The sequence below is a fragment of the Mirounga leonina genome, unplaced genomic scaffold, assembly GCF_011800145.1.
Source record: "Mirounga leonina isolate KUSES-001 unplaced genomic scaffold, KU_Mleo_1.0 Mir_493, whole genome shotgun sequence".
Lineage (NCBI taxonomy): Eukaryota > Metazoa > Chordata > Mammalia > Carnivora > Phocidae > Mirounga > Mirounga leonina.
The window spans coordinates 2,253,696-2,281,022 of NW_023270780.1; the positions used below are offsets into that span (position 1 = coordinate 2,253,696).

Sequence of the window (27,327 nt, forward strand, 5' to 3'; positions counted from 1 at the left end):
TGATACAAAGTTGAAAAGAGATATTTATTAAGCATTTATATGCCATCATATTACAAAAGGATATCAGGGAACTTAAAAAGACAAAGCATGTAAAATAAGAGTGACAAAACAAGCATGACAGATTTCTTCGGTTGACCAATTCTCATACAGGTATATCTATAGTGCGTTATTAATTTATGTAGCAAAATTTTTCCAATATCTGCAAAACTAAAAAAAATAGAAGAGTCAAACTATATTCTATTAGTACAGTAAATTTTACATTGGCCACAACATACTTATTTCTACAGGTTATAGCAGGTAAAATTAAGTTAAGAGAAAGTGTTTCATTTTTTTGGACTGTTATAAAATGAAGAGATCCTCTAGATTTCTGGGTAAGAGGGATAACTAGCAATCCCACAGTGATTTCCACTGTTTCTTGCCATCCGAATATATCCTTGGTCACCAAAGCTGAGGCCCCAGCTTTAGAAAAAGAAATAACACAAAATTACAAATGAATATAATCAAATCACATTATCAACTTTTTATCTCCTAGATTGTTTTTCTCCTAAAGTGATTATATATGAAAAGCTATAAAACAAAATTAGAACAAAATAATATAATAATTTCCCCAGGGCTTTTAGGCAATTTTCAAAGGATAGTCTGGAAGGCTTTAGTGCTATATTGATGAATAGACTTAATACCTAAGGAAAACAAAATAAATTCCATCCCAAACCTTTAATCCTCCTACTTTGTAAATACGCCTCCTGCAGGGAAAGGGTGTTATTGTCCTTTCCAAGGCCCCATCGCTAAATGTTTTTGCATTACAGGATCATAGGTTATAATTTTTGTCAAACTTAGATGCCTTTAGAGAATGTCAATTAAGAAATATTTTTGAGTGACTACCATGGAAAAGGCATAAAGTAGGGAATTCGAAAGTAAGCAATAAAAAGTGCAGCTCTCAAACAGATTTTGACGTAGAAGTGGAGCTGAGGTAAGACTTTCTCATAGGTAAAGCTGTGAAAAAATGAAATATGCTATCTTAGGAGGAGGTGGCTCCTAACACTTCCACTGGCTCTGGAAGTGTTCAATCAGAGGTTTGCATAACTTGTTAGAGATGTTGCAGAGGGAATTTGTGGGCCAGGTAAGGGTTAGAAGAGATTAATGGTTCTCTCGCTTTTTTATTTCATGATCTTTGAGAATTAAAAAAATTTTGCAAATTTACATAAAGTTACCAATATTTTATAGGTATTTTAAAGATTTTATAGATTGATTTTTAGAGAGAGAGAGAGAGCGAGTGAGCAGGGATAGGGGCGGGGGCGGAGGGAGAGGGAGAGAGAATCTCAAGCAGACTCGACACTGAGCACGGTGCCCAATGCGGGATTCGATCCCATGACCCTGAGATCATGACCGAAATCAAGTCGGATGCTTAACTGACTGAGCCACACAGGCACCCCAAAGTTACCAATTTTTAAATTAGCAAGTACGGACATTAAAAAAAAATACTCTTTATATCACCATCATATTGTAAAAGAAAGGATGTTTCAACACCAAAACAAAACTTAAGAGTCTCTAATAGTCTCTAATTAAAGGATAGTCCTTTGAGCCAAATAAATTTATATATTTATGAAGGATACACCAAAATATTCTTTTTTTCTCATTTTGCCACAGACTAGTGAAAAAACTGACAAGATTTTTGTAAGAGAAATATTTTCTTAAGTTTTCTTACGATTCTGAGATTTTGTAATTGCAGGTATACAAATAATTATAATATGAAGCAAATTCATTAAGTGCTATAACTAGGATACAAATAAAAGCATGAATTTAAGAAAATGCCTACTGTGTTTGTATTTGGAGGACAGCAAGACATTTAGTTGAAAGGAAAATTGGGTGTCTTTAGGGTAGTAGGGGACAAAGAGGATAGAAAGTTGGTTTGGGGCTATGTTGTGAAGAGCTTAGAACAACCAGGCTAAGGAACCTGTAGTTTGAATTCCACAGGCAAAGGGAAGCTGTTGCAAATTTTTGCTCAGGACTCAAAGGAAAGGTTGGTTGTGTCTTTGCATGCAGTGGAGAAACTAAGAAATGTTGCTTTATTGCAAGCAGACAGATGGCATCATTTAAAATGGCTGTGCTCTAATGGGCCTTAGACATTCTCTGTATCAGCCATTCAGTGGACACTTTGTAGGTCTTATTTTTCTCTTGTATCACTTAACAAGGTTGTCCCCACTTCTCTCCTGGCCTTAAGATAATACGTGTCCTGTTTTTTCCCTCTCTCTCTGCTCACTCCTCCTTAAACTCTTTCATGGGCTTCTTTACTGTTTCCTTTCATTTATTGCCACTTCACTGCCTAAAATCCTTTAATGCCTCCCCAGTATCTTTAGAATTAAATCCAAACTCCACTGTTACCTCTTATTGATGGATGCAGTATTCTTTTAGTATCCAAAAAAATAGTAATAAATTCTGGTGAAGCTATTATTAATATTAATAGCTATCATTTATTGAGCACTTAGCTCTGTGCTAAGCACCTTAACATATACTACCTCACTTAATTACCACCCTGTGAGGTGGGTAGTACCTTCTTTGTATTGAAGAGGAAAATGGTCAAAGTGGTAAAATGGCTTGCTCAGATGGTTAATTATGAAGCCAGGGCACAAATCTAGGATTGTTTTACTTCAAAGCCTACTCTAACATTTATACTATCCCTTAACCCTACATTATTCCTGTGAGTGAGGTAGCATGAGGGATGAAATTCAGACCAGAACATCCAGGACCTTATATAATCAATATCTTACTATATCTTGCTTTGTAATTATTTCACTGCCTTAAAAAAGTAGGTAAATCTCCCCCTCTTCATTTTTCCCTTCCTACTATCTTCTTTTTTTTTAACATATAATGTATTATTTGTTTCAGAGGAGACGAACCACGAGAGACTATGGACTCTGAGAAACAAACTGAGGCTTCCAGAGGGGTGGGGGGATGGGTTAGCCTGGTGATGGGTATTAAAGAGGGCACGTACTGAATGGAGCAGTGGGTGTTATACGCAAACAATGCATCATGGAACACTACATCAAAAACTAATGATGTAATGTATGGTAATTAACAAAATAAAATTTTTTAAAAAGTAGGTAAAAAATTTTAGACAAACTGAATTTGAACCTAAGTTCTGGTAACGAAAGTTGAACTGAGTTCTAATTACTAACAGTATGAACTCAGTCAGTGAGGTCCTATTCAGAATCTGGATAGCTTATTCTTCCCAGCTTCATAGACCAAGATCAACTGTCCCAAACTTTGTAGAAATCCCAGACCTCTTTTTGACTGAGTCCTGCTAACCTTCCCTTAAAGAATAAAACTGATCAAAAATCTCAAGCTAAATAAATATGAGGACAAATTCTTTCCTTCAGAACTATGCAACGTCTGCTCCAAATGTTCATTCCAGTCCTTACCAAGTTGTTTATTTTTACTGGCTCTATAGCCCTTTCATTCAAACTGTTTACCTGCAGGCAAGTTTCTTAACTCTGTCAGTATCAGGAGTTTCCTATTCTGTATTATGGAGATAAAATGCGTATCTCGTAGGTTACCTTAAAAATTAAGTGAGAAAATGTATTTAAAGTACTTGCACAGTGTCTGTATATGTAGTAAATACTCAGTAAGTAGAGGTGGCTATGTTTGTTATTATCCAAGTCTGAGTCCATTTGATTGGACTCAAGTAGAGTCCATCCCCTTTAAAAAAAATACAGCTTTTTTCTAGGGTAACCAACAGTCCAGTTTGCCAGGGACTATTCTGGTTTAAAAAAAAAAAAAAGTCCTGTGGCCTAGGAAACCCATTAGTATTTGACATGGTGAGATGGTTGGCCACCCTACCTTCTCCCTGCATATTGTAGACTACTAACTTGTTAGACATTCCTTCTAGAATGTATGCCAGTTTCTTTTGTAATAAACTGCAGTTCTGAGCTTCCTAGGCTGTGCCAGATACTATTCTAGGCATTAGGCTTATGGAGGCAAACAAGATAGAAAAAGTCTTTTCAAAGCCTACGTAGGAAACATACAATAAACAAATAAATAATATGATAAAATAGAAGTACTATAAAGAAAAATAAAGCAGAGTAAGGGGATATGGAATGTTGGGAATTGGGGCTACATTTTATTTATTTATTTTACTTATTTATTTTAAATATTTTACTTCTTTATTTGTCAGAGTGAGAGAGAGAGCACCCACAAGCAGGGGGAGCGGCAGGCAGAGGGAGAAGCAGGCTCCCTGCTGAGCAAGGAGCCCAATGCAGGACTCAATTCCAGGACCCTGGGATCATGACCTGGGCTGAAGGCAGATGCTTAACCAACTGAGCCACCCACGCATCCCTCAGGGCTACATTTTAGAAGGAGTAGTTAGGGAATGCTTCTCTGAGGAAATATTTGAGCAAAGACAGTAAGTTAAGGGGCAAATGAAAAAGAGCTGGAATAAACCTGATGTGTGAGAAATAGCAAGTGTACCTTGAGAAAAGTTACTGAAAAAAAGCTGGTGTTCTTGGAGCTGAGTGAGACAGGTGAATGTAGTGGGAAATGTCGTTGGAGAGACAGGCTGAGGCCAGAAATTGTCACGGCTTTATAGGTCATGGATTTTGTTCTGAGTGTAAAGGAAAGCCATTAGAGCATTTGGGGAGGGGTAACATCATCTGCTTTATGCTTCAGAAAGATCATACTGGCTACTGTATAGAGGATTGACTGCAAGCAAACAAGAGGGGAAGTGATTACCAGTCAGGAGACTATTGCAATAGACCAAGAGACGGATGGTGACTTGAACGAGAGCGGTAACAGTAGAGATACTGAGAAGTGGTAAGATTTGGGAAAATTTAATGATGATAGAAATGACAGAATATGCTGATGGTTTAGGTGTGAGGTATCAAACGAAGAAAGAAAGGATGGTTCCAATAACTTGACCTGGGGTAAATGCTGTTGGCATACACTGAGATGGGAAAAATTGGAGCAGTGGGCAGGGTGTCAAGAGTCTGTTTTGGATGTGCTAAGTTAAAGGGGCCTATAGATACTCAGGTGGAGAGGTCAAATAGTAGGCTTTTGGATATGGAGTCTGGAGTTCGGAAAAGAGATAGGGCTGAAGGTATAAAGTTGAGAGTCATCATCTGCTTGTTGTTTAAAACCATGACACTAAGTGAGATCATCAAAAGAGTATAAAGAGAGAGAGAAATTGAGGCCTGGGGCATTATATTTAAAAGTGAGGAAGAATAAGAGGAACTATAGAACTCAGGAGACTGAGAGGTAAAGTAGGAAGAAAACCAGGGGGGTATGGTGTCCTGAAAGTCAAATAAAGTGTTTCGGAAAGTAGAGAGTAACCATACATCAAACGTTAAGAGTGCAGGAAGATGAGACCTGACAACTACTTAATGAGGCAAGATGGAGGTGATTGTTGATTTTGACAAGAGTGATTTCAGTGGAGTAGTGGGAATAAATATCCTATTTGAGTTATAAACCAATATGCATATTCCTAATCTCTTTGTAGAGAAATCTCTAAGAAAAATTATTAGGTTATAACTTTTTCCTTTTTAAACTCTTTTCCAGCCTCTGATTCCATGGAGGAGGTAATACATATGAGTTTAATGTAGAACATTAACTCTAAGAGTCAGGATCTCTTGAAAGATAAGACAGTAGCTTTCAGTGAGGGAAAATGGAATATGTTCTTTTTTCCAACTTGTATTTTATTAATTTAATCCATTTATGGATGAAAAGGAGGCATTTCAGTCTCCCATCCATCAGCTCCATTGACTTACCTCATTATCTAGAGACCCATCAATTTTGCAACTGTTTATCTTAGAGAGTTCATCAGATATTGCTTAAAGGTGTTCTGGGTGCTTTCTTAGTTTTCGAGGAGTGTGTGTGTGTGTGTGTGTGTGTGTATTTAAGGTTCTCATTAGCTTATGGTTAATGCTTTTAATTTTTTTCCCCAGGCTAAAATTATTCTATGCCCAATAACTTTGGGCCTCCATTACTCATTGATCTGTAGCTTAAATTAAACTCCTCCCTTTTTTAAAAAAAAAGCATAATTGACATACAATATCCTATTAGTTTCAAGTGTGATTTCACAGTGATTTGATATTTTTATACATTACAAATGATCCTCATGCTAAGTCTAGTTACCACCTGTCACTATACAAAGTTATTACAATATTATTGACAATATTCTCTATATGTACATTATATCCCCATGACCTATTTATTTTATAACTGGAAGTTTGTATCTCTTAATCCCCTTTACCTATTTTTCCCATCCACCCAAATCCTTCCCCTTCTGGTAACCAATAGTTTGCTTCTTGTATCTAGGAGTCTGTTTCTGTTTTGTTTTATTTTTTAGATTCTACATATAAGTGAAATCATATGGTATTTGTTTATCTAACTTATTTCACTTAGCATTATGCTAGGTTCATACATGTTGTCATGAATGGCAAGATTTCATTCTTTCTCTATGGCTGAGTAATATTCTATTGTGTGTATATGTATATATATATTTACCCCATCTTCCTTATCCATTTATCTATTGATGAACATTTAAAGATTTTATTTATTTATTTATTTGAGAGAGAGAGAGTGAGTGAGAGAGTGCATGCATGCAGGTGGGAGGGGCAGATGGGAAGGGAGAGGGAGAAGGAAAGAATCTCAAGCAGACTCCCCACTGAGCGAGGAGCCTGATGTGGAGCTCAAATGCATGACCCTGAGATCATGACCTGAGCCGAAACCAAGAGTCAGAAGCTTAGCCCACTGTGCCACGCAGGTGCCTCAAGGGAACTAGTATTCTAACCAAGATCTGCCTGGCTTCAAAGTTACTGCTTTTACTCACTGTGCTATAGTGTATTATATAAAAAGTTAAACACCTATGTCCAGAAAGGGGAGAAAAATTCAGGGACATGGATCAATGTTAAACATCTGCCAGAAAGATTAAGTATAAACAAAAGGAAGATGTAAAAGAAGCCAAATAGAAGAAGACTCACATTCTTTTACTTGAGGTTAACTTGGTAGCATTGGAGATGACCTATAATGTAACATTTTAAGAGATCAATAAGAGAGATCTGATGATCTAAGAGGATTGTGTTTGAGTCAACCTCTTGTAGAGTCTGGAATTCATGTCCATGTCCAGTCTCTCCTTGTTAGTACTCAGTGCCAGCGATCATTGTGGTCTCTTATAATTTGGTCCCTTTCGATCTCACTTCTCTAACAGTCACTCTATACTACAACCTTTATAAAAGAACATGCAGTTCCCTTAACTCATTTATTTTTCTCACCCTGGGCTTTTGCACATTTAGCTTCCTCTGCTCTGATTGTTCTTTTTCACATGGCAAATTCCTTCTTGTCTTTTAAGACTCAGTCAAATAACCTAGCTAAAAGGCCTTCCCTGACTTCCAGGCTAGGCCAAGTACTCTGTGCTTTTACCCTTTATCTTAGTGTTTATCACATTCTATTGCAATGGTCAGTACATACACCTACCCATTTTCCTGATATTAGACTATGAATAACGTGAAGAATGATAGAAAGTCTGTATTTTTCATTGCCAAATCTGCTTTGCACTCTGCCATTTGATTGGTACTCAGTATATGTTTGTTGAATCAAGGTATGAATGAAGATGCAAAAATGAATAAGGGACTATTCTACCTTTAAGAAGTTTATATTCTAGTGATGGAGCATGCTTTACAGAAATAGCTAGAATTTATAAAGCATTTCTAAAGCTTAGAAGTTAGAGAAACAATTCTGAGTAAATTAATGGGGTATGGAGGAGAAGGCATGTGAGGTAGGTTTTGAAGAATGAATAGGATTTTTAGTGAGGTTTTTTTTTGTTTTATTTTTTCATTTTAAAAGTAATAAGGTACTTGTTAAAGACTTTTGAAAATACATAAAGGTAGACAAAGATAACCATTATTAACATTTGGTATAATTCCTTCTGGTCCTTTAGTATAACATAAATCATAGAAATTGGGCATGCTATTTTAAACTTAATATTTATATTGTATATAAATTTTATGTTTATAGGCATTCTCCATTTTTTTTTTTTTAAGATTTTATTTATTTATTTGACAGAGACACGGTGAGAGAGGGAACACAAGCAGTGGGAGTGGGAGAGGGAGAAGCAGGCCTCCCGCCAAGCAGGGAGCCCAATGTGGGGCTCGATCCCAGGACCCTGGGATCATGACCTAAGCCGAAGGCAAATGCTTAACGACTGAGCCACCCATGTGCCCCAGTATTCTCCATTTAAACATCTATTACAAGTATTTTATCAGGTTACTAATAATAGTCTGAGTAAATATAATTTCTAATACATGGGCTTGAATGTGTAATAGTTTAATATTGTCCCTATTAGGCATTTTTGGTTGTTTACTCGTTTTCACTATTAAAGAAGAAGAATGAATGCTACAATTTACATAAATTGGGTATGAAGCTTTCCCCATATTTAGGATTATTTTCTTCATAAAGTTTCAAAGAAATGAGAAAAAATTGGACAAAGAATGTGAACATTTAAAAAGGTTTTGATTCATATTATCGAATTGCTTTCAAGAAGGATTGTTAACAATTTATTCTTCCACTGGAATGTATGCAAGTGCCCATTTCACCATAGACAGGTGGGATTTCTGTAGGCAGCAATGGGCTTTAAGGGCATTTCAGAAAGATAAAATAGCACAAGTAAAGAAACAGAAATAGCTAAGTGTCTATAAACTTAGGAAATGATGAGTAAGTAGTTCACTGTGGCCAGAGTGTAAATATGGGTGCATGAGAACATAGGGGGAGAAAAGTCTAGAAAGCTATGTTGAAAACTAGATAATGGAGAATCTTGAACACGTGGTTAGGAATTTAGACTTCATTATGATGACAATGGTAAACTATTCAGAACTTTTGACCATGGGTTTACATGATCTATATTTTAAGGACATGCTTCCGTAGCTGGGTGAGAATGGAATCTGAAATAGAGCAGGAATAGAAAGAAATATAAAATATGATTCAAAGGCTGAATGGACAGGGCTATACGGATTGAAGGAGAGAAAGGAGAGTCCAAGATGATACCAAGGCTTTGATAACCTGAAGATGGTGATGCATTACTCAAAATAGGGAATTATTTTCCCTTGGGCTTATTCTAAAATACTTTTCAGGGGTGGAGGGTGGAAGGGAAGTTTAGATGGAAGGAGAGAGGGAATTTGAATTTAGACTTGTTGAGAGAGAGAGTGTGTGTGTTGTGAGTAGCAGTAGGGTAGGCAGGTGGGAAATTTGCATTTTTTTTTTAAGATTTTATTTATTTAAGAGAGAGAGGGAGCGCGAGAGAGAGAGAGAGAGAACACAAGCAGGGAGGGGCAGAGGGAGACGCAAACTCCCAACTTAGCAGGGAGCCTGACATGGGACTCCCATGGACCCTGGGATCATGACCCGAGCTGAAGGCAGATGCTTAACCTACTGAGCCACCCAGGCACCTGGAAATTTGGATTTTTTTTTTTTTAAGATTTTATTTATTTATTTGACAGAGAGAGACACAGCAAGAGAGGGAACACAAGCAGGGGGAGCGGGAGAGGGAGAAGCAGGCTTCCCGCTGAGCAGGGAGCCCGATGCGGGGCTCCATCCCAGGACCCTGGGATCATGACCTGAGCCGAAGGCAGACGCCTAATGACTGAGCCACCCAGGCGCCCCTGGAAATTTGGATTTTTTAAAAAAGATTTATTTATTTATTAGAGAGAGAGCACGTGAGTGGCGGGAGGGGCAGAGGGAGAAACTCTTCAAGCAGACTCCCTGCTGAGTGTGGAGGGCAGGCAGCTGCGGGCCTGAGGCTCGATCTTATAACCCATGAGACCACAACCTGAGCTGAAACCAAGAGTCAGTTGCTTAACTGACTGAGCCACCCAGGCGCCCTGGAAATTTGGATTTTTTAGCAAAGCTGTCAAGGTGGAAGTTGGACATGGAAGTCCGTTGCTTAGTAGAGAGATTGTTTTTAGAGTTTGTGAATTGGCTTTCATCCACATAATGGCAATAGTTGAAACTAAAGTTGCAGATGAGTATGCGTTAGTACAGCAGCTAGAGCGAGAGCATAAGGGACAGGTGGAAGAAAGTAAGAAATGAGGCTAAAGCTGATACAGCAAAATGAGTCAGGATAGTGTTATGTCTTATGTCATTGATGCCAAAGAAATAAATGCAGTAGAGAGTTTATAAAGCAGAGGAATTTTTCACTTTTCTGTGCTATTGTATATCCTTTTTAGGTGATTGGACCATTTATTTTCCTCCTCTAACACATGAGCAATTCCACTCATCTGAAAACTTAATGCAAATAAGTAGCGCCTTCTCTGTGAAACTTTTAGGCATTTAGGCATCTCCTCATCTATGGCTCCATAGCCATTGAGACATATATCATTATACCGTGATGTGTTGTATTTTATTGTTTTAAAAATATATCTAATTCCCCACTGGACTGTTGTGTGAACTTTTTTGGGACAGGATGATTTCTCATTAATTTGTATTTCTAGGGCCTAGATAATGCCCATCACATTGTAGATGCCTAGTAAATGTTCATTGAATGAGTAAGTGCTGAGAAGGGGTTTTGAATTTAAACACTAAAAGATATAAATGGTCTTCCAGAAGAGCAGTTTCAATAGGGAAGGGAAGTTAGAATACATACTGTAGGAAGTCAACAAGAAAAAAGATGTAAGTGAAAATATTGCTTCATATAAAAACATTATCACTGGTCCAGGCCCAAGCTGATCAGTGCTGTGAATAGGTTACAAGTGAACCAAGATGTTGTTTCCTCAACTACTTTCCCAATAGGACATACGAATACTACCACCTTCTATGTGTGCCATGTATTGTGCTAAGGACACAAGGACAATACAGATCTTTACCCCAAAGGTGCATACCGAATACTAGTCATAGATAGGTAAACATACAATTTAAATATAATGTATAAAATACTCCAGTATGCATAAGACATTTTGGGAACATAGAAAAAACACATTTTACTCAGCCCAAGGATTTAGAAGGAAATTTCTGGTACAGAGAACACCTTAGCTGGTTTTGAAGGAAAAGGAGAAATAAACCAAGTGAGGAGAAAGAATGTTCCCGGCAGAGGGAACAGCATAACCAAGCTGTGAAGATATTAAAGATAAAATGGTATGTATGGGAACTCTGTGTATAGTTCAATGTAACTGGAATGAAAAGTGTGAGACAAGTGCCAGCAATTGAGCCTGGCAAGCCAGGCAGGGACCACAACATAGATGACTTGTCTTCTCCACTAGGGAACATTAATTTTATACCAAATGGTACTCTGTAGAACAATTATAAGCCCAGTTTGTCATATATGAGACATACCAGTTTGGAAGCAGTTTACAAAAGATGGATTTGAGAGTAAAGGAGACCAGCTTGAAGGCTACAGGAATAGTCCAGGCAAGAGATGTCTGAACCAAAGCAATAATGGAAGAAATGGAGAGGCGACAGAAGCGAGAACAGATATGTGGAAAATTAGTTTGACTTGTTGCTTGATTAGATCTGGCCTACAACAAATCTATAGTGTCTAATTGGGTGACTGTGTTGTGTGTTATTGCCATTTGGTGAGACAGGAAGTTCTGGGGAAGGACACAATATGGTAGAGAGGGTACTGAATTCCTTGGACATACTGAGTTTGGAGAAACTAAGATACATGGAAGTGGATATGTCCAGATAAATAAGTCCGAATTTCAGGGCAGAGGATAGAGCTAGAGCTTGAGCTTTGAAAGCTATCAGCATATAGGCTATGGCTAAAATCACAAGAAAAATGTAGGCTAAGAAGAGTAATGGGCAAAGGATGGAGCCCCAGAGGAAAGACCAACATTTGGGGGCTAAGCAGAGGAATAGATATTTATAAAGGAGACTGAGAAGGAACGGTCAGAGAAGTATTCCAGAAGAAAAATCATGAAAACAAACTGCGGAAGCCAGAATAGGAAGTGAGGAAATGGGGGCACTGAGTAATTAATTTAGAATGTCACTTTATAAGAAGCTGTAAATGTTTATCATTGTCATTATCATAATCATCATCATCATAATCACAGCAAAGCATTTGTTGAAGCACCACCGAATTCCTTATTTTAATTAAATATGCACTAAAGTGCAAATATATTACCTGTTTTTCACAAGCCAGTAATCTTTCCCATTAAGGTTACCATAGCCAACCACTAATACACCATGATTCACATTCTGAGTACAGGATGGGTCATAGTAGACACCTGAGAATAAAATATAGGTGGAGAAAAAGAGTGAACGGTATGTGACAATAAGGACATTTGAAAATGCTATTGCTTTTAGTAGACTGTTTTATATACATGGCCAGCAAGTTGAATTATGATTTTAGGAACATACACTCTCATTAAACTATGTGGAGTTCATAATTCTTTGCCATCAATTCTGTATTTATTGGTTTTCTTGCCAAGTTTGGCATTGATCCAGTCACAGTTCCCTCAGAAATCTTTGATAAACAGCTACCTTTTTCTAATTATTTTTTAAAGATTTTATTTATTTATTTATTTGAGAGAGAGAGACCGCGAGTGAGCACGAGCAGGAGGAGGGGCGGGGGGGGAGAGAGAGAATCCCAAGCAGACTCTGTGCTGAGTGTGGAGCCTGACACGGGGCTCGATCTCACCACCCTGAGATCATGACATGGCTGAAATCAAGAGTTGGATGCTTAACTGACTGAGCCACCCAGGCGCCCCCTTTTTCTAACCATTTTTAATTTATATAGAGTCAGTTACGTCAGTTGCTGTATTTCTTTGTATATATTCCTAAATTGTTTATTCTGTATATTTTTATTCTTCACTAGATGAAGTGATCTTTGGGTGAGGCTTTTTTTTTTTTTTTAAATAAAACAGTATAGCCATTTACTTGGTTTAACACAATGCTCTAACACTGGCAGGTGCCCTCCTTGTATCCCGTAGCGCTGCACCTACGGTGCACAGTGGCTCCAGGGATTAGGAGCCCAGGCTCTGGAGTCAACGTTGCATGGTTTCTAAGCCTAGCTGACCACTTCCAGACTGTATGACTTTTGGCAAGTTAACCGTCTAAGACTTGTTCATCTGTAAAATAGGGTTATTGTGAGGATTAAATAAGATACTGCATGGAAAGAATTTATCATAGTACTTGGCATATAGTACTAGGAAATTTTGTACTAATTAGTACTAATTAGAACTGGATATAAAATACATATATGAAATGAAGGATTCTGTTTAACCTGAACATTCAGAGGTGGGGTGATGAGGAAGGATAATATTCTTTCTTATGGTGCAGGGGCAGCATATAATAAGAAGATAGCACATCTGAGTTTTTACCACTTCTGTACAGGAAGAAAGAAGACTGTTTTGCATCAATAGCAACAGACACAGGTCCTTTATTGGCCACAGCTTCCTTCAAGGCGTCTTCGCTGCCAAAGGGAAGTTCAATATAATTTGAACATGTGGCAGCTCGATTTCTTGAGTCATACCTGCACTTTCCATCCTGCAAAAAAAGGTATAAATCAGATAAAGAAGTATACTTCAACTTCCTTTATATCACCAACATCCTAAGTCTGGATTTCAAATATGCTTTCTTTCCTCATTTAGCCTTTCAGATGTCTAAGGTTCCTTCTTCCTTTTAAAGGAAGAAAAATCAAATCTTCCAAAACCCTAAGAGTTCCATGTTTCACCAGTAACAGAGGAAATACATAACGATTATATTGTTTTAAGTTGTGAACATCTTCATGCATGCAAAAGTTGCTGGATAATGTCCCTCTCAGGTGGATTGTAGGGGTATACTATGTAAAGATCATAAACTCTATACTAGAACTTCTTTAAAGTCTTTTTGATGATATAATGTGTGCAAGATGATCTGCAGTTTAAATTATGGTTTATAAAGACCATATAATCTGAAAAACACTTAGAGTGCATATTTTAGTAGGAAAAGAGAGGTTATAAATTCACTTTTGTTGTGCATATATGTATGGTTTTTTAAATGCTTAATAGGACAAAAAACTTGAAAGAAATAAACCAAAATAATGGTGGTTAAGGTAGGAGGTTTTGGAGTGGTATTTTTATATTTTCTAAATTTTCAGTAATATGGATATATTAATTCATTTAACAAAATATGTCATGAACTTGTGAGGAGAAAGAAGAGAGCATTATTTAGCTTTTTAGTAGGTAGGAGAATGATGTGGTTGATGATCTGAGAATAAGGTTGAGCATGGGAGGCCATAGGAAAAACAAGTTGAAATACCAAGCAGATGAACAGAAAGAATTCTTAGGTTTACTGAAAATCCATTTTTCATGAATTCTACTTGCTTAAAACCATTGTGCCACTGATGAATTAAGAAGACTACTGAATAAGGAAGCGAACTCTTGAAAATTTAAGAATTCCTGATCAGGATTTTCATACACTGCTTCTCAAGCGATTGGCTTGGTTGTGAGTTTAATTCAGTTAATCAAGGGATAACATGAAGACCCAAAAAAGTTTGTTTGTGACACACCATAGCTTTGTAGGGATAGGAAGCTTCTGAATCGATGCCCTTGTTATCAATAATATACTGGAAAGCCTCTGTCATGAAGCCACCATTGCAGCCTTTATTCCTGTATTTTTCAGTTGAGCAATCTACCAGGTTCTGTGCACTCAGGGACAGCAGCTTTCCTGTTTTCAGCTTCAGCTGTGCTTCCAGGGCCCCCACAGCACTGAAAGCCCAACAAGCACCACAAGCACCCTAAAACAGAGACAAGGTCACAAAGGTAATCAGAGAGAGTAGGGAAGGAGGACTTCCATAACACAACCTGGTTACCTCCCAACATGTCTGCTCTGTCAGTTGTTACAGGAACAGCTCCCCCCACTACAGTTTCTTCATTTCTTAGCCATGGACATGAAGACTAAATACTTGATTGTTCTCTGAGCAAGGTCCTATATTGATAGAAATTTGCAAATGGCTGAGCATAATTGCGGTAGTCAAATATATTAAGAAAGCACCTACTGAGCATGCACCAGATCTCAGCTATCTTCACCCATAAGTAAGGTAGATAGTCATCTACAGTACAGTGATTTTGAGAGGAGCTAGGATGATTCTCTTGACTTAAAATACCTTTTCTCCTGTCAAATAAGGCCTGAAGATATATGGTTAAATATTTTCAAACTTTTTTTTTTTTTTTAAGATTTTATGTATTTGATAGAGAGAGACACAGTGAGAGAGGGAATACAAGCAGGGGGAGTGGGAGAGGGAGAAACAGGCTTCCTGCCGAGCAAGGAGCCCGATGCGGGGCTCGATCCCAGGACCCTGGGATCATGACCTGAGCCTAAGGCAGACACTTAATGACCGAGCCACCCAGGTGCCCCTTTTTTCACACATTTTTAGCTTCATAATTTTTTGATCAAAGATAGTTTACAGGGAAGCATAAACAAACGGAAAAACACAAAGCTGCTTTAGTTAAAAAAGATCCGGAGCCTTATCATAATTGTTCTCTTCACTTCTTCCTTCATTCCACCTTGCTCTCTACCCAAAGGAAGCAAATTGAATTTGCTTTTGGTTAAAGCAAAATCACCCATTAAAATGCAAGCATCCAGAGAATGGAGCTCCATTAGATTGTTTATATTTAATACCTAAATGTGTACTTTACTGGATCTTCCCAAACTTTTATTTTCTTATTTTTTTAAGTAGCCTCCATGACCAACATGGGGCTTTAACTCACGACCCTGAGATTGAGCGTTGCATGCTCTACTGACTGAGCCAGCCAGGTGCCCCCAAACTTATTTTAGACTAAGAAACCCAAAACTAATTGCAAAAAAATATCTAGGAAGAACAGAATAAGATATTAGCAGTACCATTCACTTCTTAATTTTTACTTTTGGGACACCTGGGTGGCTCAGTCAGTTAAGCATCTGCCTTTGGCTCAGGTCATGATCCCAGGGTCCTGGGATCAAGCCCTGTGTCAGGCACCCTGCTCAGTGGAGAGTCTGCTTCTCCCTCTCCCTCAGCCCCTCCCCGCACCTGGGCTCTCTCTCAAATAAATAATTAATTCTTTAAAAAATATGTTTACTCTCTTTCGCTTTCACTCTCTCTCAAATAAATAAATAAAGTCTTTCAAAATAAATAAATAAAAGGGGCACCTGGGTGGCTCAGTTGGTTAAGCTTCTGCCTTCAGCTCAGGTCATGATTCCAGGGTCCTGGGAGAGAGCCCCACATCAGTCTCCCTGCTCAGCGGAGAGCCTGTTTCTCCTTCTCCCTATGCCTGCCACTCTGCCTACTTGTGCTCTTTCTCTATCTCTCTGTCAAGTAAATAAATAAAATCTTTTTTAAAAAGTAAATTAAATAAATAAATAAATAAAAATAAAAAGGTATGTTTACTTTCTTCATTGGTCACCAGCTCGGGCAGATGCTCAGAACACTTGGCTTCTTCTCCCTTACCCTCACCTCTAAGGTGATACATGTGTTTTACCCTTATTTAGGATTTTTGCCACTTTTTTTTTTTAAGTAGTCTCCATGGCCAGCATAGAGCCCAACATGGGGCTTGAACTCATGACCCTGAGATCAAGATCTGAGCTGAGATCAAGAGTCCGATGCTTAACCAACTGAGCCACCCAGGCACCCCTTAAAGCGAACTAAAGGAAATACAAAAACATAGGAACAAATTCATAAAACCCACACTGTATTTCTTACTGTAACAATGCAAGCCTAGTCATGAGTTAACTTGACTGGTACAATTTATAGGCCACTCTCAGCTCTGGGTTTTCCCTCTCCTTCAGTCCTGAAATGTAGGGAGAAACTTCCTGATCAATATTCTCTCACACACACAACACTGTTTCTCAAGCAATTGCCTTGGTGGAAGGCCCAGTGCAGTTGATCGATAGTATGAGCACTAAAAATCTGTCTTAAAGAAACATATTTGCTCAGTTCACAGTTTTGTCTAATGTGGCTCTAACCATTGGTATTCTAATTATCAATTGAGATTTATGTAAGTATGGTAACTTACTCTAAAAGATTGTAACTGATCTTTAGACAATGCTTTCTAGAATTAATAAAAAAAACAAAAGCAATAGTAGCCTGCAAGTTTCAAATATTCCTCTAAAAAATTTGTTGAGGAAAGTGGTCACAGCAGGACTAAACAAGGACTAGAATGTGGAGAATACAAATAAAGTATGATATGTGGTCATTGTCCTCAAGGAGCTTACAGTTTAGTTGGGAAGACAAGAATAACAAAAATCATTAGAAATAACATTAGGGAGATTCTGCTGCCAAATTATGTAGCTGGACTAAGTATTGACAGAAGAGAGAGCTCTTCCTGGGGTACAGAAGCCTGGGATAACAATACTCACCTGGTATTTCACTTTAGTAACACACCCCTTCTCTCTCCAGTCCACAGAATCAGGCAATTTCTGATTAGAGTTTGACTTGTAAGTGATATTTCTCTGCCATTGGCTGGGAACTCTCAGGGAACTCATCAAAGATATCACTTCTTCACTGGTCTACAAGACAAATATATATATATCTCCTTTCACTTATGACCTTCTTTTCAATATTCTAATAACTGTAACTGTGAATAAATTTAACAGCCTAGAAAAACTAGTGGTAGTTGTAACCAACATAGGTATTGCTAACTATCTAATAGGTGAATTATCTGGGTCTCTTTCACACTTTGTCTTGGCACCCACTTAGGCATTGGGAAGAAGAAGAAAGTGATAAAAACTAGAAGTTACAGGAAGGCAGATTTTTGGTTTAAAGCAAGGCAGAATTTTATACAAGGGCTGTCTAAAAAGTGGACTGAACTGGTTTTCCTTGTGAGAAAGAATTACAAAGAAGATGCCTGCATTTAGGTAGAAATTTAATCTACCCAGGGTGTTCTCTTCCAAGAGGTACTATGATTCTTAATTTTGGCCTCAACAGTAAAGTTTTGTAGGGTAGGAAAAAATTTAAAAACTAATGGGAGGGGGGCGCCTGGGTGGCTCAGTTGGTTAAGCGGCTGCCTTCGGCTCAGGTCATGATCCTGGAGTCCCGGGATCGAGTCCCGGCATCGGGCTCCCTGCTCGGCAGGGAGTCTGCTTCTCCCTCTGACCCTCCTCCTTCTCATGCTCTCTGTCTCTCATTCTCTCTCTCTCAAATAAATAAATAAAATCTTTAAAAAAAAAAAAAAAAACTAATGGGAGGGACGCCTGGGTGGCTCAGTCAGTTAAGCTGCTGCCTTCGGCTCCGGTCACGATCCCAGTATCCTGGGATCGAGTCCCACGTCGGGCTCCTTGCTCGGTGGGGAGCCTGCTTCTCCTTCTGCCTGCCTCTCCCCCTGCTTGTGTTCTGTCTCTCTGACAAATAAATAAAATCTAAAAACAAAAAACAAAAAAACTAATGGGAGAGTATTTGTGATATTAAATACCCACACTCTCTCATTAAGAAGGCAGGTGGACCATACTGAATTATCAGTTAAGATGTACATATAAGTATGGTAACTTACTCTAAAAGATTGTGAGTAATCTTTCGGCAGTGCTTTCTAGAATTAATAAAAAACAAAAGCAATACTAGCCTCTGAGTTTCAAATATGCCTCTAAAAAATTTATTAAGGGAAGTGGTCACAGTAGGACTAAACAAGGAATCTGTAAATTCTTATGTCCTTAAATTCTACTGTTTTCTAACTTTGTACACACACACACACACACACATATTCCTTTGCTGTTTACCTTCAAATTGCCTTTGGGGAGATGGAAATCATGCTTACCCAGAGATGAAAGTAGGATTATTTGTAATTTACTTACCATGTCTCCCAGATGGTTCATGCCTAGATCATATGAATGCATTCCCATTGAGTGTTCCAGATTGTGAAGCATCACAAATTTTAGATTCTTTTCCCAGATAAGACGCCTTGCTACTTCTTCATTCTAAAATGTAAGGAGGAAGAACATAGTCACAGGCATATCTTAAAATTACTGTAGGTTCAGTTCCAGACTACTGCAGTAAAGCAAATACCACAGTAAAGTGAGTCAAATAAAATTTTTGGTTTCTCCATGCATATAAAAGTCACGTTTACACTATACTATAGTTTATTAAGTGTGCAAAAGCATTATGTTATTTGAACTTTGAAATAAATTATAAAGGTAGAATACTAATCAAAAGTTATTTTCATTCCTTCCAAGGGACTGGAATCATTAAAAAGAGAGATAGTATTCATTTAACCAGATAGTGGTGCTAACTGAACAACTTACTCTGATTAACCTTGAAATTAGAGGCTTGTTTCTAAAGGGGATTGGATGAGGGTAAAATTCATCACTACTAAGAAAACAACTTAGTGCACATCCTACTAAAAGTGTCATTTTTATACAAAAATAATGTATCAAAGAAATTAATACATAATTCTTGCTTACAAAGTCAGAAATATATATATCTTAAAGATTTTAAGTAATCTATACCCAACGTGAAGCTCGAACCCACAACCCCGAGATCAAGAGTTATGTGCTCCACTGACTGAGCCAGCCAGCTGCCCCTCAGAAATATTTTTTTAAGAGTTGTGATTAAGAGTCTCCTGAGCCAGCCACGCACCCCCAAACTCAGAAATAGTATATAGTTATAAGACTCAGTTATTTGAAGCACTAGGGTTAAGGTCTTTTTTTAAAAAAAGATTTCATTTATTTGACAGAGAGAGAATGAGCGTGGGGGAGGAGCAAGGGAGGAGGGAGAAGCAGACTCCCTACTGAGCAGGGAGTCCAACATGGGGCTCAGGCTCGACCCCAGGACCCCGGGAACCAAAGGCAGATGCTTAACCGACTGCGCCACCCAGGTGTCCTTGTTAAAGTCTTAAAAATCAGTAAATATATGGGGCGCCTGGGTGGCGCAGTCGGTTAAGCATCTGCCTTCGGCTCAGGTCATGATCCAGGGTCCTAGGATGGAGCCCTCCTTGCTCAGCGGGAGCCTGCTTCTCCCTCTCCCTCTGCCTGTAGCTACCCCCACTCGTTCCCCTCTCTCTCACTATCTATGTGTCAAATAATAATTAAAATCTTTTAAAAAAATCAGTAAGTATGCATTGAAATAAAAACAAAAGTACATCGTGGGAATTGAAAGTCAAAAAACATCTGGTAGTGCTTCTATGCGCCAGGGACTGAAATAGGTCTTTTGGTCCCCAAACATGTGCTTTATCCCCCTTGACCTGGAACCTGCATTCCCATTACAACTTTGTTTGCTCCCTGGCTTCTATGAATTCTTGGCTCACATGTCACCTTTGATGAGGGTGCTTCCCTGAGCATTCTGTTGTATATAAAGAATAATCACTTCCAGCCCCTCACAGCCATCTCCCAGAGCCCTCCAGAGCTCTAGGTATCGCTAGACCCCCATGCCCTGCTTTATTTTTCTCTACTGCACTTGTCACCACCTACCATACTATATATCTGCTTATTTATTTACTTAATTCCTGTCTCCCCTGCTATAATATGAGCTCCACAAAAACAGGACTTTGCTTTGTTTCCTGCTATATCTTTGGTACCAAAAATAGAATCTGGCAAGAAATGAGTGCATAAGCATTTATTGAAAACATTGCTTGTAAGCATATAATTTTGAGGGGGAGAAAGTACAGGATACTTGAGCAAAAGCAAATTGCTCAAGTAACAATCCCACGTACCTTTTCCTTGTATTGTTTGCCATAGGTTTTCTTCCAAAGAGTCCAGTGCTGATCCAGAGTGGGATCTCTGTGTGCTTGCGCCTCCACACAGGAGCAGGCCAGCAGCACGCAAACCAGCCATTTCCTTCTGTTAAAGGGAAGGTAACAGAAGCAGAGTCGCTATTAGCTGCATATATTGTGACCAAATTTTCACATTAAAAAAATAGCACTGTAAAGTCTGTCAAAAGGACAATACAAATCAGAATTATACAGGAAACTTTCTGGGATTTATTGTCACAAGGAGTAAACTGTAGATTTATGACTGGAATACCACTTCCAATACTTAGTAGCACTTTAGAAAGTGATTTTCAGAAATTTCCTGATACCTGGTATGCCAAACTTTCATCCAAAGTAGGGGGAACTGGGTTAGGAGAGGGAGGCAGGGACTTTACAGGATTTGCCAACAAATCTAATCAAGGGAAATCGCCCCCCACCATTCTCAAGAGGGCAAACCTTTGAAAAATCAGTTTATCTTCATAATTTTTGAATACATGGGCTCTTCTTAATTGGTCTATTTAAGTATCCACAATGTTTAGAGGTAATTGAAAGACACCTCCCATGTATTGCTTTCAAATCCTAGAGTCATTTTATTTTTTTAACCAGTTTTTCTAATAATCGAAATATCCATTTCAAAGGAAGCACTTAAGTACTTTTGAAAATACCACTTCTATATTTAATACAAAAAGACTTGAACAGTAATTCAGTGACTACCTCCCTCAAACTGGATTCTATTTTCTTTTCTGATTCCTTTAAATTCAAAACAGCTGCAATTTCAGCCATGTAAATCTTCAGATTATATTCCAAAGAAAGCTACGTTTCAGCCTCAGGTTTAGATGTGCAAGCAGACATTTAACTTTTCAAAAATAGATTCTCTTTAGTCAAAAAAACAAGAGGCAAACTGAGCGGCACGATATTTTCATTTACTTCCTGAAACCAATGGTTTAAAGCCTGGCAGGCACAGCAAGCTAAAGACACAAACGGAGGGTTTAAAGACCAAACAGTAGAAAAAGACCAGACATTACGTACATGTTAGAACCGGCAGGTGATCCCATACTATGAACTCCTGAAAGGCGAGCCCTCTCCAAAGGTTTGAAGGCAGCAGAGGGACTTTAGTTACATTGACTTTAAAAAGATACTGGGCTTGTCACATGAGGTATCCACAATGAGGAAGTGAACTTTCATTTCAGTTTCATTTAAAAATCTAACCACATCAGCTATCTTCTGGCCCTCAACCCTCTGGTTTTGGAGGGTACAGTCGGTATAGTAAGCCACCAAAAAGCACCCCAGTGGAGCCGATCAGTAGAACAAACTCAGCAAAATAGGAGCACCATTTGGATGATTCACTTTACCTCAAAACACCAATTTTCAGATGGAAAAATTTAGTTATGAAGAAATTTGGATTAAGCTCCTGAAATCCCACTTTCCTCCAGAATTTCCTCTGAAAATCTGTAACCATCTGTGATTACTGTTGTCTCATTCTTACTCAACTATTCCTTGGTTCATCAATTCAAAATATTTTTTAAGATTTTATTTGTTTATCATTTGAGAGAGAGAACAAGCCGAGGGGAGAGACAGAGCGAGAGGGAGAAGTAGGCTCTCTGCTGAGCAGGAAGCCCGATGTGGGGCTCTCTCCCAGGACCCCGGGATCATGACCTGAGCCGAATGTAGAGGCTTAACCGACTGATCCACCCAGGCGCCCCTCAAAATATCTTTATTGATAGTAATATTTGTTAGCATATTCATGGAAAGAAAATAGGCCTAGGTACATCTAAGTGCTAGAGTGGTTAGCTGCGTGGAGCAGGGGCAAGATGAACTAGCATTTTTATAATTTGTGTATTCCTAATTACTAATGAGGTTGAGCATCTTTTCACACATTATGGACCATTGAAGTATTCTGTGAAATGTCTGTTCATATGTTTTCGTTTTTCTATTGTATTGTTGCTTTTTCTTAGTGTTTTGTAGTTGCTTTTTATATATACATATATTCTGGCTACTAATCTTCGACAGTTCTATATACTAAAAATATCTTCTCTCAGTCTTTCACAGGTGTCTAGCTTATATTGATTTTTTCTATATGAAATTTCACAATGTTGATGTAGAAAAATTTATTCACTTTTACCTTATGATACATGCTTTTTTTGGTTTCATTTAAGAAAATGTTTTTCAGGGGTGCCTGGGTGGCTCAGTCATTAAGCATCTGCCTTTGGCTCAGGTCATGATCCCAGGGTTCTGGGATCCAGCCCTGCATGGGCCCCCGCATCGGGCTCCCTGCTCAGTGGGAGGCCTGCTTCTTCCTCTCCCACTCCCCCTGCTTGTGTTCCCTCTCTCACTGTGCCTCTCTCTGTCAAATAAATAAATAAAATCTTAAAAAACAAAAGAAAATGTTTTTCATTCCAATGTAAAAAAATACACTCACCTAATTCTCATAGTTTTAGAGTATTATATTTTTTTTTCTAATAGTCATTGCTTTTGGGTCTTTATTTCATCTAGAATTTAGTTTTTGTTTATGATGCAAAGTAGGGAACTTACTTAATTTGTTCCCATTGTGTTGGGAAACCTCTATCATATACCAAATTCTCATATATACATAGGTCAGTTTCTGAGCTCACTGATCTGCTTTTTTCTATTGCTCTTTCAATACCACACGGTATTGAAATAGGCAAAAGAGTCTGGACATTGTCTAGTAGACCCTGAGGGCAGGAGGCAGGATTATCTGATTTTATGAGTGCACAACTTTGATGGACTTTATATTGACTAGGCTATTTTACAACTCTGTAAGGAGAGTTAGGTTGTAAAAAATTAATAACTAGGGATGCCTGCGTGACTCAGTCAGTTAAGTGTCTGCCTTCGGCTCAGGTCATGATCCTAGGACCCAAGATCGAGTCCGGCGTCAGGCAACTTGCTCAGCGGGGGCCTGCTTCTCCCTCTGTCTGCCGCTCCCCCTGCTTGTGCTCTCTTTCCTTTCTCTCTCTCTGACAAATGAATAAGTAAAATCTTTTAAAAAATGAAAAACTATGCAGATGATTCCTGTACATAGCAATGCAAATGAATTCTGTCTAGTAAATTCTACTGAATAGAGAATGTAAATAACTGTCACTTCAATTCTTATTTGAACCAGTTTTAATATCTTACTGATCCCTTATCAATTGATGACTTGAATAAAATATTGACACATGTTCATTTTATATTTGTACAAGTCATATTCTCAAATTTTTGGAAACTATACTTTAGCAATTAAATCCTGAAATGACTCCACAGTAGTATATATAGTCCTCATTTATTTTTATGGCCATTTAGCATCTTTTGATCAACCTTATGTTTGGAGAATTCCCCACATTATAAATTTTTTTAGGCTCTAAAACTGTGTGGAATAAATTCTGTTGTTACAAACCACCTAGTTTATGGTATTTTGTTATAGAAACCTGAACAGACTAAGACATCTATCCTCACATATGCACCTCATACTTAAAGCAACTAGTTTTCTTCATGTTTCCAGAACATCTATGCTTATCATCCTCTGCACTTTATATTCACTTTATTATTATAACAGTCCCAGCTAACATTTGTTGGATGCCAATTATATGCCAATGTATGTACTATATATTCTTCATGTATTATTATTCAATATTTACAACATAATAAATTAGGAACAATTATTGTCCTCATTTTACAGAGGGGAAATTAAAGTTCTGAGTGGTTATAAAACTTGTCCTCTGTCAAGAGGACAGAACTGGTTGCTAACCTGGGATTGAACCCAGTTTTAAAAGTAGTGCTTTTCCAACTGTTGTTTTGCTGAGCAGGGAGCCCGATGCGGGGCTAGATCCCGGGACTCCAGGATCATGACCTGACCCAAAGGCAGACCTTAATCGACTGAACCACCCAGGCGCCCCTAGAACAGATTTTTAACTCTCAGCCTCTGCTGTAGTCAAGCTGGTCTTGTGGGCCTCCCACATTATGTGGTCATTCATGTCTTTCTCAAATGGCTCTCTCCTTCCTTGACCTCTCTATCTTGCAAGACCTACCTCAAGTACTGCCTTTCCATGGAGCCTTCTCTAACTATCTCACTCATCTTTCTTTTCTATACATTTTTATGACACAAATTATACCACCCAGTTTGAACTTACTCTATATTTTTATTACGTAAGATAATTTTATCTCACCAGCTAACTTGAGAATACAGAATCCTGTATTACTCATCTTTGCATTGTTCTGTGGCTTAACACATGTTTAGGCCATAACTAATAAATACTTGTTGGATTAATTTTCATAATTACAATCTTCTACATGTTTTAGCTTCATTTCTGATTCATACTCATTTGTCAGTGGCTCCTGAGGCTTTTCTTTTCTTTCTTTCTTCCTCTGAGGCTTTAGCCTCAGGTTTCTCCGCTACTTTTGTTCTGCTGGTATATAAAAAGTCTATAAAAAATATAGTATTTATTTATTATTTTTTAAAGATTTTATTTATTTATTTATTTGAGAGAGAGAGAGAGAGAGCACAAGCAGGGGGAGTGGGAGAGGGAGAAGCAGGCTTCCTGCTGGGCAGGGAGCCGGATGCGGGGCTCCATCCCAGAACCCTGGGATCATGACCTGAGCCGAAGGCAGATGCTTAACTGACTGAGCCACCCAGGCATCCCCCCCAAAATATAGTATTAAAATACACTGAGTGAACATGTTATTACATAGTCCACCCTGTGTACATTTAATGCATTTTATAAAATTAAAATCATCCTGCAACATTTTACAGCTGTAAATTGGGTTTTTGTATGGTAGCTTCCTTTGAAATGGGGCACCCTTGCCGTTGCAAATTTATTTAGCTACAGATGGTCCATGACTTACAATTTTTCAACTTTATGATGGTACAAAAGCGATATGCATTCAGTAGATACCTTACTTCAAATTTTGAATTTTGATCTTTTCCTGGGCTAGTGATGTGTGGTGCGATACTCCCTGGTGATGCTGGATAGCAGCAGGGAGATGCAGCTGTGTGTCAGCCACACGGTCACGAGGCTAAGTAGCCGATGCACTTGTAACTATCCTGTGCCCACACAGCCATTTCGTTTCTCACCTTCAGTACAGTATTCATTAAATATCCAACACTTTATTATAAAATAAGCTTTGTGTTAATGTTGTTACCCAGTTGTAGGCTGATATGAGTGTCCTGAGCACGTTTAAGGTAGGCAAGGCTAAGCTATGGTGTTCAGTAGGTTAGACGTATTAAATGCACTTTCAACTACAATATTTTCAACTTATGATAGGTTTATGTGGATGTTACCCCATCATAAGTTGATGATGATCTGTAGAGAGATTAAAAACAAACAAAAAAACAAGGAAATCTGCTGTAGTACATTTCTAAATCTTTCCTAATTCTTAAAATGCTGCCTCCCTTCTTCTATCACAGATGATCACAGATAAGCATCTGAATGATATGGAAAAGGGAAATGAAAGCAGAATAAGGAAGCTTAGTGCCTTGTCCAGGTTTTAGTCACACTCTTTTAGCCTCACACCCTTTCAAAGTTAGATCACTTATTACTGACCCTTCTGCCGAAGAAATACACAAGATGAGATGAATACCCTTAATAGAGTATAGGAGACTAGAAAATTAATTACCTTTATGTTAAAATTATCCAGTTCACACCTTGAGGAATGAAAACAGGGCTCTCTGCTCCTCTTCCATTCGACAGACAGCTGCATCCTCTGGTGCAGGGCCAGCTGCGACCGTCCTGGAAACACAATGGTGTAGGTCAGAGTAAGAGGATTTGGCTGTATTTGGCACCTGCTCACCGGGGCTGCTTTTAACTCTGGCAAAGTGGATATTGTTGCCATTAATGACCTCTTCATTGACCTCAACTACATAGTCTACATATTCTGGTATGACTCCACCCCTGGCTAATTCAACAGCACAGTTAAGGCTGAGAATGGGAAACTTGTCATCAATGGAAAGCCCATCTCCCATCTTCCAGGAGCAAGATCCACCACCATCAAATGGGGTGATGCTTGTGCTGAGTATATTGTAGAGTCCACTGGGGTCTTCACCACCATGGAGAAGGCTGGGGCTCACTTGAAGGGTGGGGCCAAGAGGGTCATCATCTCTGCCCCTCCTTTTAATGCCCCCATGTTTGTGATGGGTGTGAACCATGAGAATTATGACAACTCTCTCAAGATAGTCAACAGTGCCTCCTGCACCACCAACTGCTTGGCCTCACTGGCCAAGGTCATCCATGACAAAGTTGGCATTGTGGAGGGACACATGACCACAATCCATGGCATCACTGTCACCCAGAAGACGGTGGATGGCCCCTCTGGGAAGCTGTGCCGTGATGGCCAAGGGCATCCCTTCTTCTACTGGTGTTGCCAAGGCTATAGGCAAGGTCATCCCTGAGCTGAATGAGAAGCTCACTGGCATGGCCTTCCGTGTCCCCACCCACGACATGTCAGTCATGGATCTGACCTGCCGCCTGGAGAAAGCTGCCAAATACAATGACATCAAGAAGGTGGTGAAACAGGCATTGGAGGGCCCCCTCAAGGGCATGGTGGACTACACTGAGGATGAGATTGTCTCCTGCGATTTTAGCAGTGACACCTTTCTTCCATCTTCGATGCCGGGGCTGGCGTTGCTCTCAAAGACCACTTTGCCAAGCTCATTTCCTCGTGTGACAATGAATTTGGCTACAGCAACGGGATGTTGGACCTTATGGTTCATATGGCCTCCAAGGAGTAA

General features: G+C 38.8%; 1 protein-coding gene and 1 pseudogene across 3 annotated transcripts; one reads left to right on the forward strand and one right to left on the reverse strand.

Annotated features, from left to right (window-relative positions):
• On the reverse strand, positions 1-26,336 carry CTSS (cathepsin S). Of its 3 annotated transcripts, none has more exons than XM_034989952.1 (8): positions 26,217-26,336; positions 20,571-20,697; positions 18,718-18,840; positions 17,290-17,439; positions 14,465-14,692; positions 13,296-13,461; positions 12,098-12,200; positions 1-459 (listed from the first exon to the last, which is right to left on the reverse strand). In XM_034989952.1, the coding sequence occupies exons 3-8, from the start codon at positions 18,787-18,789 to the stop codon at positions 360-362; spliced, it is 819 nt and encodes a 272-aa protein (XP_034845843.1). In that variant the 5' UTR covers positions 18,790-18,840; positions 20,571-20,697; positions 26,217-26,336; the 3' UTR covers positions 1-359. The 3 variants fall into 3 exon arrangements, with proteins under 3 accessions (XP_034845843.1, XP_034845841.1, XP_034845842.1); XM_034989950.1 differs by lacking the exon at positions 26,217-26,336 and adding an exon at positions 21,636-21,764; XM_034989951.1 differs by lacking the exons at positions 17,290-17,439; positions 26,217-26,336 and adding an exon at positions 21,636-21,774.
• Positions 26,337-26,712: 376 nt separating this feature from the next.
• On the forward strand, positions 26,713-27,327 carry LOC118000371 (annotated as a pseudogene).